Source organism: Emydura macquarii, unplaced genomic scaffold, assembly GCF_026122565.2.
Source record: "Emydura macquarii macquarii isolate MOO-44397 ecotype Brisbane River unplaced genomic scaffold, CSIRO-AGI_Emac_v2 contig_2199, whole genome shotgun sequence".
NCBI classification, from domain to species: Eukaryota; Metazoa; Chordata; order Testudines; family Chelidae; genus Emydura; species Emydura macquarii.
Window position 1 is genome coordinate 416,030 of NW_027132336.1, and position 12,166 is coordinate 428,195.

General features: G+C 40.7%; 1 protein-coding gene across 6 annotated transcripts in view; it reads left to right on the forward strand.

Moving 5' to 3' along the window:
• Positions 1-12,166, forward strand: part of SH3TC1 (SH3 domain and tetratricopeptide repeats 1) — a 54,429-nt gene that overhangs the window by 4,153 nt on the left and 38,110 nt on the right. For all 6 annotated transcript variants that reach the window (XM_067558870.1, XM_067558868.1, XM_067558871.1 and 3 more), the window contains exons 2-7: positions 2,174-2,460; positions 4,882-4,953; positions 7,100-7,227; positions 8,775-8,880; positions 10,603-10,764; positions 11,546-11,723. In XM_067558870.1, the coding sequence (XP_067414971.1) occupies positions 2,220-2,460; positions 4,882-4,953; positions 7,100-7,227; positions 8,775-8,880; positions 10,603-10,764; positions 11,546-11,723 (887 nt within the window). In that variant the 5' untranslated portion in view covers positions 2,174-2,219. The remainder of the gene's footprint in view (positions 1-2,173; positions 2,461-4,881; positions 4,954-7,099; positions 7,228-8,774; positions 8,881-10,602; positions 10,765-11,545; positions 11,724-12,166) is intronic.

The window sequence follows — 12,166 nt, forward strand, 5'->3', positions numbered from 1 at the left end:
TGAGAAGGAGAGAAAGGTGGAGACTAAAGCCTTGGTCAGAACAGCACTGAGGATCAAAGGTGGAGACTAATGCACCATTGAATAAGTCCTGTGGAAACCTCTCAATTGCTTGGAGCCAGATTTTCAAAGTTATTTAGGTGCGTACAGATGCACTTAGCTGCCTAGTAGGTTTTTTAAAAGCATATAAGCAGATTAGGTGCCTAACGCCCATTGAAATAATTGAAAATCTGGGTCCTGGTGTTTATATGTAACTCCATGGATTAAAAAGAGTTAAACATATAAATATTAGAACTGGCTGAGAGCTACTGTCTTTCACCCATAAGCATTAAAAATGGGAAGGGACACTGCAGAGAGGAGAATCAAGTTGTCAGCTGCTTGAATGAGGCATTTGTTCTTGCTCTGTTACCTTCAGAAGAGTGAAGGGAGAAACCTGGTCAGTACAGACATGGCTTCTCTTGTTCTTTCCCCCTTTCTGATTTATCCCTTGGCTTTGCCTTTGAGTGCTCCTTAAAGTGCTGATATCTATCTCAGCATGCTGAAAATTCATACTTTGCTCTGATGTCTTTCAGCAATGCATTCCTTCTGGATGCTTTCCTTCAGGCTAGTGCATAACCCAGTTATATGTGTAACTCTTACTTACACACACAAACACTTGAAGGAGACAGCAATAGTTAATTAATATCTTTTCCATCACTCATCATCTGAATTCCTGGAATTCTAGTACTTTGTACAGGCTGCTCCCATCATGTTAAATGCTTTTGCTAAATTTTATTGTAAATTTGTTTCCATTTACAGATCTAAAGTGATGTATAAACCTATATTCTGAGCATTGCTGAATGTGTATGTTACATTTTGGTATACATTCAGTTCTGCTTTTAGACCAAGATTACCCTTAACCTCTGCAAATGAAAAGGACTTTGGAGGTGCCTTGAGTACTAGAATTTAAAATACTGCCTCTGGAGTTTAATTATGAAATAATGGCCCAACGATAGCTAATCTGAATTATAGTGCATGTGTTTATCCAAATGCAACAGGGCTTCCTGCAGCTGAAGCCAAGTAATGGTCAAAAGCATTTGTCTGAAGAATGGCTCACTTAAACCTGGCTCTGTAGAGGAAGGGGTGAGGTCTGCCTCTCTTTTTGCTCCTGATAATCTCCTTTCAGGTCTATCCCTTTTCTTAGGGTATGTCTACATAGCCAACAAAAACACACTGCTGGCCTGTGCCAGCCAACTTGGGCTTGGGCTGCAGGGTTGTTTCATTGCTGTGTGGACTACCGAGCTCTGGGATCCTTCCACCCTGCAGGGTCCTAGAGCCTGGCCCCCAGCCCAAGCCTGGAAATCTACACAGCAATGAAAAAGCAGATCCGGTGCTAGGCATAAGCAGACTAAGCAATTGCTTAGAGCCCTGAGAAGCGTGGGGGTGGGGGGTGGTTATTTGCTTTTTATTATATGTTGTGTGGTGGGGCCCCCAATGGGGCACTGTGCACAGGGACTGTGAAACAGCCCTACAGTCTAAGCCCCAGGGGCCCGAGTTGGCTGGCATGGGCTAACTCCTTGCAGTGTAGACTATGCTTAGGGATCATTCCTCCTTGAGTGTTGCTTCTAGACTCAGCCTGTAACTTCCTTGCACCACATGCCTCTTCTAGTGTGCTGCAGGGAACTAATTAATTAATTACCCACCTCTGCCCTAGCCCTTCTGCTCTGAAGATCCCAAGGTGGATTATTAACTGAATCCACAAAAACCAGTTCTCTTTCTTGCTTTCTTAAAGAAGGCAACACCTATACTATTCTTGTCCTCTTCAAAAGGTTAATGACATGTTTCACTGCATTGCCACTGTTATGTGGATGAATGCTATTCCTGGGAGGCTGTGTGCTAAGGCGAGCAGAGAGTGAACAATTGGCAATAGGCATAAGTGAACTTCATTCAGTCTTTCATTATTAGTCATACCTGTCCCTTTCCCTGCTCATCCAGACATTTATGAATCCTGACTTGCAGAAGCCTTTTTCCTGGGGTGAGTTAGGCTCAAAGTGCCATGCAGGAAGGAAGCAATCAGAACTGAAGTGTAATAGTAATTAGGGTTTTCAAAGCACATACAATTCTGACAATTGCTGAATACATATTAAAAGCAGAGTCCGAACAGTGAGTTTTTATATAATATATTGATTCTCCTTAGAACGCTGATGATGCAAATTCTATAGCACTGGTTGGAATTGCAAGTTATGGAGCTCCCAGGAGCAGCGGTGGAATGCAAGGTTTCTGTTTTTGGGCTTCACACTTGTATGGAGGAAGAAGGATTCTGCAGCTCTGCTCCCAATCTGGAAAGGAAACAAAATAACTCTTGGGAAGGAAATAAACAGCAGCTGGGGAAGAGTGTGTCTGTTTGTACATGTGTGGCAGCTAATACTGCAATATCCATGGCAATTAACATGGAAGAGGAGGTCTCTTTGCAAGGACAAATGGGTAAGTCCTTTATTGGTATCATCTGGTCATTTTTGCTCTTCACTCATTTGTACTGCACAAAGCTGAGAACTATCAGGTGTGTTTTCAGTTGTGCACTTTTTTCCCTCCTAAAGAACGTCTACAATTGTTAAATTGAGCAGTACAAAATATTATATCTTTCCCTCCCAAAAAGGCTAAATGACCATATTAAAAAATCTAGGCTAATACTTCCTTTTCATTTTTTTTCAGAATACCTTAAATCAGAGGTAAAATAAGGTTTAGGATTATGTTTTATCAAGATTCCAGGGCCAAAGGAGTAGTGGAATATAAGTACTTTGCCTGCGACAGAATCACTTTTTGCTATGATCCATAAGGCTTCACTAGCAGGGTTGATTGGATTGGACACCTTCTATGAACACCTAGTTGCTTTAGATTGGTGTTGGAGAATCTTCCCTCTGACTCAGGACTGAACTAATATCCAAGTATAGTTTTAGAAGGCTCTACACATCTATAGCCTCTGCCATTTGAATTACTGATCACTTGTGGTCTTTAAATATTCCACGGACCCCACATTTCAAATGTTGTGGAGCAGTTTTGCCATTTTTCATCAAAATGTTGAAGTTTTCAGAAATGTTCAACTTGCTCTGCTAGTCTGCAGTCTGACAATCGATTTGTAACAAAAGCAAATAGAAATCAAAGTGTTAGATCCTAAACTGGTGCAATTAGCATAGGTCCATTGAGGAGAATGGGAATTTACATTAGCTGAGGATAGTGCTGGAGTCCTTTTAAAAAATAAATAAATAAATAAATAAAATCTGGAACTCAGAGGCTCCGGCCATGCATATCGTGAGGCGGGAATGCCATCTCCTGCAGCCTCCAGTGTTGGCAGTTTAGCAAGTTTGTCATTCGATCTAGTGATGTTTTAGGTCTGCTACAGATTTTTTAAAGGTTTGCTGTGATAAGTCACTGAACTGCAACTTTTAAATGACATCTGGCAACATTCTGGTGATTTTTTGCTACATCTAGTGACAGAATCACTTAATTAGTGACACTGGAAGAAGACAGTCCTGAGGAGCTGAGATCCATGGGGGGTCAGGAAAGGGAGTGACTGGGGGAACACGGAGAATGTCAAGGGTGGCTGGGGTTAAGCAGGGGGAAGGCAGGGGAGATATTGGGAGTTACAGGCAGGGCAGGGATGATATTGGGGTTAGGGACATGGGGACATTGGGACTGAAGATAGAGGGAAATTGTTTGTCAGAGGAGAGTAAGTGGCTTTGTGATTGGTGAGGAGAGGATTCAGACAGTCATGGTCAGCCAGAGGAGGGGGAATGGAAGGGGCTTGTACAGGGGCAGGTGGGGTAGCCAAGAAGGCTAAGAGCATATTGGGCTGCATTAGTAGGAGCACTGCCAGCAGATTGAGGAAAGTAATTATTTCCCTCTGTTCAGCACTGGTAAGGCCACATCTGGAGTAGTGTGTCCAGTTTTGTGCCCCCCTTCTCCCCGTCCCCCCCACTACAGAAAGGATGTTGACAAATTGGAGAAAGTCCAGAGGAGGGCAATGAAAATGATAGGGGGTTGGGGCACATGACTTATGAGGAGAGGCTGGGGGAACTGGGCTTATTTAGTCTGCAGAAGAGAAGAGTGAGGAGAGATTTAATACCAGCCTTCAACTACCTGAAGGGGGTTCCAAAGAGGATGGAGCTAGACTGTTCACAGTGTTGGCAGATGACAGAACAAGGAGCAATGGTCTCAAGTTGCAGTGGGGTAGGTCTAGGTTGGATATTAGGAAAAATCTTTTTCACTAGGAGGGTGGTGAAGCACTGGAATGGGTTACCTAGGGAGGTGGTGGAATCTCCATCCTTCAAGGTTTTTAAGGCCTGTCTTGACAAATCCCTGGCTGGGGTGATTTAGTTGGGATTGGCCCTTCTTTGTGCAGGGGAAGGACTAGATGACCTCCTGAGGTCCCTTCCAACCTTAATCTTCTATGATTCTATGTGAGTGGAAGGAAAGACGGCAGCTGAGCTGGGTCTGGACTCTGGGGGGAGGGGTTGCCTTGGCCTCACAGGAAACACTAGAAACAGCTCCTCACTCCTTAAGGAGAGGTGGTAGCTGAGTGACTGAGCCTCCATCTCTCCTTCTAGAGCAGGCCCAGATGTAGAAAAGGCAGCATGAGGAGATTTTACCCCACCATGCAGCATGGCCACTCAGGTTACCAAGTTGCCATCTCTCCTTCTGGAGCGGGGTGACTTAAAAAACCCTTAAATTTTTTAAAAAATCTTTTGGGGCTTTTTTTGTGCATAATAAAGAGGCAAAAAAAAGCCACAAATCTCTTTTTCCTCTACAGTTCACTGCAGAGGGTCAGAACTTTTGAAATATATGTATGCTTTGTTAACTCAGGCTGATTATGAAAATGCCTCTTACCAGCCATTTTATTTGTTATAGACTTTTTTCAGAATGACTGCTTGAAGACCAGTTCAAGGATGACTCCCAGTCCAGCAGAGAGTTTTCCAACAGGTAGGAAAAGTCTTTTTCTGTCTTACAGGTCATTTGATTATAAACTTTTTCCATTAGCGGTTGCTCTTTAGCTGAGCTTTTAGATGAGTGATATTTTATAGGGTTACCAACTCTTGCAATTTTATCACAAGTCTCAAAACATTTAGAAGGTCGGGCATGAGGCGGGGGGGCACAAATGAAGGCTTGACTCCGCTGCCCCTCCCCTACACTTACCCGCTATGCGGCACCCACCTCTCCAGTCCCTCAGCCCAGCGCCGGCTTGAACAGGGGTGGCCTCAGCCTCTGGCCTGGTGGGGGCCGTGAGCCAGCGCCACTGTCCTCAGCGTCTTGTGCAGGGCCAGCCTGACACCCCCCTGGAGCCTGGCATCTGGGGGCCTGGGTCCCCCTGCTCTCCCTCTCAGTATGCCACTGTTTCTCCCCCTCACCTATGGGGAAAAGAAACAGTCCATTAGCAATAAGCTTCCTGACTCTTTAACATAAAAGGTAAAATTTTCACACACGTTTCCTTCAGACACTGGGAATAGCCACAGATGAATTAATACAAAATAATTTACACCATTCTCCTCTTTGTGAACTAGTATTTGGGGGAATCTGTGACTTGAGGAAAATGCTGAACTGTATTACTAGCTCGCGATGACCTGTGGCTTTGCAGCTCAAGTTATGGTTTTATGTGAGTAAGGATGGGCAGATGTGTGTGTTGTGGCAGGAGATTTGTGTTGTTTTGTGTGTGGGTTGTATTGTTCTAGGAGCTTTGTGTGAGTGAATGTGCCAAGGTTGGGGGGCTGTATGTGTTTTTGATTATTATGTGTGCTGGTTGTGTTGTGTGAGTGGTTTTGAAGCACTAGCAAGGAGTGCACTCTCTGTACAGTCTCCCTCACACTACCAATGAAATTGTTGCATATAAATGAGGTGTATAGAAAGGGTAGGGATTGGTTGAGTTATCTCTGAAATCACAATGGTCTAGGACTCTTGGCATGTCATAGATACATGCCAGACTGTGGCTGGAAGCCCATGCTCTTACACAGGTATGTTTGTAAAGCAAAATGGCAGAGAATATAAAAATTGCATGGTAATAGAGGCAAATCTCAGTGATGGTTGAACCTGTTTATATTGTTGGGTTGTTTTTTGTTTTTTTTTAAAGAGCTCTCAGCAATGCCTATAGATATTTCCATTGCTTCACGCTGACTCAACAGATATTCTAGGCTTCAGAGTGATACACAGAGATAGTGACAATCTTGCAATTTTATTATATTGATAGATAGAACCCTGTGACTGTAATTGCTAGATTTTAGTAGAAAAGATGGATAATGGGAAGGGGAGAACATTGGTGATGTTTTGGCTTTTGCAATGTAAGTTTCAAGTTTGACAAAAAAAATCCCACCCCCTTAATTTAAAAAAAAATTTTTCAAGGTCAGTTTAATAATAATAATAATAAATAATAATAAACAGCACAGAAATTGCTCTATATGACACCCTCTATCCCCCATCCAGCATGTTCTCCGAAACAAGGTCATGTCCTTGATTGTTCCAGCCAGGTTTAGGAAAACTGACCAGAAGTTTTTACATATCTGAATATAACTTATATAAAGCTCCCTGAAACACCTGGGTGGCATAATGTTGTGTGGGAATTTCAGCTTAGAATTTAGATGTTCTGTGTCCTGCCCAGACAGCTGAATTTAGGGAAACCAACTGACAATCTGCACCTGGGGGTGTTAGCTCTTCAGGCATTAAAGTCTGCATTTAGAGTGATCTGGGCACAGACTTCAAAGTTTGCAGAGCCATCTCTGATTTATCCAAATCTCAGATTTTTTCAAAGGTTTAAGGACAGGTGTTCCCCTGCACTTCTCAGCAAACATTCAGATAGTCAGATATTGTATTTCTGAAATCCCTGCTATGCAATCAAAGAAGAATTTGTTTCAAAGTATTTCTTGCTGTGCTACTATGTCTACCAAGTCATAAAATTAAACAAAACATGCAGCAGCCCAGAATCTTGTACATTGCCAGATCCAAATGAAGTTTCATCCTGGAAGTTTGAATAGTTGTTCTAAATGTGGATCCCACAAATTTTGAGGGGTTTCCAAAATTTGGCAAAACTAGCTTCCCATCCCAAATAACTTGTGTGACTAGACTCTAATCTTCTTCTCAGATATCTCCCTGAAGCTAATCATGGTCAAACGAAAGAGTGGACTTCCCGACCCCCGACTGCAGGGAGAACTGAGAGGACGACTCCGTCTTCTGGAGAATGACAGCAGGGAGGTCACGGCAGTTTTTAGTGTAAGTCTGGTATATTGACAAAACAGTTTTGGGTGTTATCAGTATCAGAGTCTACCTAAACATTTCAGTGTCATAGAACTAACCTCTGAAATATGCAAGGTCCATTCGTGTGTGTGTGTGTGTGTGTGTGTGTGTGTAAATCAAAGGTGGTCCAAGCATAATTTATATCAAATGCAGTCCATACCCACCCCCTCATTTTTGACTTGGGGGTGACCACAAAAACTGCTCAGATGAAAATGGGATCTCTGTGTCTGTGGGCCATACTTGCATACAGGAGATGACAGTGGCTTCAGTCTGCTCCATTTAATGTAAATTAAGGGACTGATTTTTCTTCACCTCATCTGGCACAGAGGAGCAAAAGTGGGTGCATCTGAGTTTGGAAATGTGAAGGTGGAGCAGCAACTCCATGGCACATGTCCCTCCCCACCCTTCAAGGGTCCATAGGCTCTCACAAGAGGAGCTTCTGTACTGGCTTATGCAGGACCAATGAAGAAACTATTTCTATTACACATAAGGTTTGCAGAGTCACCCTTGCCTGATACCTCTACAGGACTTATGCGATGTGTAGGACTTTGTACCAGCACTAGGAACCTTGGTGAATTTCACACATTAGTTATATGGCATAATGCTGCTATGTACTTAGGAACAGAAGGTATAATAATGGAGACAGTGTCATTCTGGGATAACCTTGGACTTATTTATATCAGAAAACTTCCAACGCTCAAATGATCAATTTTACAACATCTATTTGATGAAGTAAAATGAGAGAGAAAATATGCAGGTTTACCAAATATTCAGATACATACAAATAAAAAATACAGTCAGATGAATGAATATTAACATAGATAATAATGGCAAGACTTTCAAAAGGGCTCAACTCCTGTTTAGATACCCACAGGTATCCATAGGTAGATACCCACAGGTATTAAAAAGTAATACTCAGTACTCAGTAATTCCATTTAAGGAAAATGGGATGTGCTGCATGGTAAGCACTTTTGAAAATCTGGCTACTTCACTTCATTAGAGTAATGCAATGGAGACAGTGCCACAATAATATGATATAATATAAAATACCAGTTCAACCAAGTACAGAGTTTAACATTCTAATGAGAAGCAAATGCATTTCAGGATATAGAAATGAAAAATGGGTACAGCTCTTGACTTTCCTAATACATCATTCTAATGCACATAATGTAGGTATAAAATAATGTGCCTAGAACACACAGTATCAGTGAAATTGGCACAAAAAAAAAGTGTAGCTGAATGTTTAAGAGCCAAATAGTAGCTAAAGGTATTGGGTGAAATCCTGGCCCCAGTGAAGCCAATGGAAGTTTTGCCATTGACTTTAGTGAAGTCGGTATTTTTTTCCAATTATTCTGTATGTGCAATATGGCTGAGTAACTGACACTATGAAGAACCTTAGCTTTCTAATTTTTCTGAGGTGTGTGTGTTTTTGCCTTGCATTTAATTACAAATATAACATCATGGATCTATTATTGCCAGTAAAGTTATAATAAACTAATGTTTTTGTTTGTTTTCTTTGTTAGGAGCTGTCTGCCAGATTGTTGTCTATATACAGTGACCAAGACCTAATAGTGGTGACATTTAAAACATTTGAAGAAATATGGAAGTTTTTAACCTACTATTCTCTTGGTAAAGCAATTTTATTCACAAGACTGTTCAATATTTTTGTTGTATTTTTACTGGAGACATAACTTTTTGATTAGCTGGAAACAATTGTTGAAAGGGATTTGCAAATTAAGAGCACTGGTTCTTAATGTATAATTTTGATTATTTTAAAGTAATACTATCTATTTTAGATGCTTATCAGGCCCTCATTACCATGCCATCTGAGCACCTCACAGTCTTTAATGTCTTCACTACACTCTTTGAGGAAGGGAAATACTATTATCCTCATTTTACAAATGAGGCACAGAGAACTGACTTACCCATGGTCACAGAGGAAATCTGTGGCAGAACCAGGAATTAAACCCAGGTCTCCCGTGTCCCAAGATAGCACCTTTACCACTTGACTAAGCATCCATCTCTCTAAGCCTGCCTTGCACAAGGAGAATTGACCATTGTATTACCATTGGTGTCAAAGAAAAAATAAAACTCATGTTCTAAAGTCCCTTTCAGTTCAATGAACTCTGTAAAATGGTATCATCTCTATGTCCTATTGCGTTTAATGAGAGTTTTAAGATGTAAGACATCCAAGATTCAGGTTATGGAAATGATTAGCTCTTTGTGTCTGTATTGTCAGAGATTAATCTGGTAATGGAAAATTGTATAGGAGATTAAGGGGTAATTTTTCAAACGTGTCCATGGGTTTTTGTGATTTATGTTTTTGGGTGCTCAACTTCAGTAATTTAGAGCCAGACTCTTAAGAGATGCTGACCACCATCAAATCCAGCTGAAGGCTGTTCACCATCTCTGGAATCAGGCTCTAGATAATCTCAAATTTTGACCCTTGAAAATCTGGGCCTTAGACTTGATTTTGAGAGCTGCTGAGGACAGGCAGCTTCCACTGATTTTAACTGGAGTTTTGGGAGCTCAGCATTCTCTTAGGCATCTGAAGTTGAGCATCCAATACTGGAGGACAGTTTTGACAGTTTGGGACCAAGTAAGTGGTAAGAGAAAAGACATACTGCCAGGAAATACGTCGGGGATCAAAAATCCCATGATGTTTTCCATCTGGAGAACTTCATTTGTACCATATGATTTTGCTCACTTCATTCATGATCCTGTTACCAGTTTCTTTTCTCTTGAATTCTGCACAGTTAGGGATGAGAGATGCGAGGGAGAACTAGGGAACTGATGGTAGGACTTGGTGCGTTGGTACTAAAAGTTTGGTAAGGTGAAGAAAGGCAAGAGGAGTAGGCACTGCTGGCTAATGGGCTAGCAAGACTGTTGAGAACAGCATATGTCATGAAGCACTGAACAGTTGGCTATGCAAGATACTGTTTGATTAGAACTCTCTCATATTTTTTTCCCCTCAGTAGTTGGGCTTCATGGCTTTTTCTTCAATGCATCCCTTAAATACATCAGTGTAATCGCTATTAGTTGACTGTAAAAATAAATGAAAATCTTAAATTTCACTGCTACTTCTACTGGGCCAGATAGTCAGATGGAGTAAATTGTCATAGAGCCATCATGTCTCTTACATGTTCATCCCTGAGTCTGTCATAGATTCCTCTTGATGCCAGTGAGAGTTGTGCATGTGCATTTTGCCAACACTGGATATCAACAGTAATTGGCCATTGTATTTTAAGCAATAATTTGGATTGCCTGACTGATAACCACCATTTACTGCCTTTTGGAGAAGTCTCTCTGTTAATTTAATTAACAAGACCATCTTAATTTTTTTTTCACTAGGTTTTATAAATCACTGCATGGAGAATTTGTTGCTAGATCAGTCTTTCTGGCTCTATTCCCAAGAAGAGAATGAGGATAAACAACAAGAAGAAGCTGGAATCGAAGTCTGTATAAATGAAGAGTCTCTAAATTTGATGTACAGAGGTCTCTTAAAACAGGAAGGTTAGGAAGATTGTATTTGTAAAAGGATAACTATATGGAAAAAAGTATAGTCCCCATTGCCTCTTAAAGATTTTGTTCTTGAAAATGTAAGAGTGAAAACTAGGGGTTTAATCTATGTCCAGTGAAGTCAATGAAAGCCTTTCCATTGATTTCATTGGGCTTGAATCAGACACCAACTTCACCAGAATGTAAACAGAAAGAGGGTTGGAACAAAAACCATAGTATTGCTGTGTACAAAGTTAGAAGAATCTTTTTAGAAGTGCTAGCAGTAAATAGCATAAAATAGGAGCAGAGCATCTTAAAAACATTTCTTCTACAAGCTCAGTAAATAAACATACCAAGGAATGTTAAAAAACTCACGTTCTTTAAAAATATACAGTGACCCAGATTCTGCAACCCGTATTCACATGAGTACTACCATTGACACCAATGAGTTAGCAAGGATTGCAAAATCAGGACCTGGGGCAGTATATCTATCACCTAGCGTGTCTTAAATCCTTTGATGCCTTCTAATTTTGCAATGTAAAAGAATTCTACAGTTAATAGTAGTTGTTGACTCTGCTCCACATTTTGCACTTATAAATTTTATTCTAGTTGGCATTAAATTAACTCTGGCTAATAAACATTTAGAATTTAAAATGATCTGTTAAAATTGTGATGCAAATATTCTTATGAATTAATATAAATTAAAATGATCGTTCTGGATGCTTATATTAAAAGCACGTGACATTAAAACAATTAAATCTCTGCAAAATATGAAATATATTTCTTTATTTTTAAGGAACTTTCTTTGTCTTGTGTCCTGACAACATCATAAGAGAGACAACAACTGCAGAAGCTGAAGTGAAAATTTATCAAGAGAACAGAAGAGTTTCTGAAGACATCTCTGATGGATCACTGGGTGATGACCTGACTTTATTATCTGAAACTGCTGCAGAGCCTTTGATCCCTTTTCACCAGTAGGTACCTGACTTGAGTTTCCTATTTCGTATGTACAAGTATGTGTGTATTTATATACAGACATCTTGAAACTGAAAGCATTGTGTAGCTGGCTTTGAGGACACTCTCTCTTTCTTTATTCGTGAGGTCTGCAGACCTCTCACTCATTTCCTTTTTAAGTTCCACACCAAGTCAGGTAAATAAGTGCTGATGCCACAGTGTTGTATTAAGGGAGTTCGTTTACAATCTTTTGTATTAGATAAACCAAGGTACCTTCTTTCTGACTCTGCTGGCTATCTACTTGGGCATTTAAGGATGCAATGGAAATGACATAGGCTTTGAAAAGTTCTAGGGTAGTGCCAAAGTGAAAGTGGCGTCACTTTCAAAATGCCAAAACATAGACAAAAATTTTGTTTTCACTTACATCATCTTAGTGGGGAAGGATTGCTGGCATCTTACATCA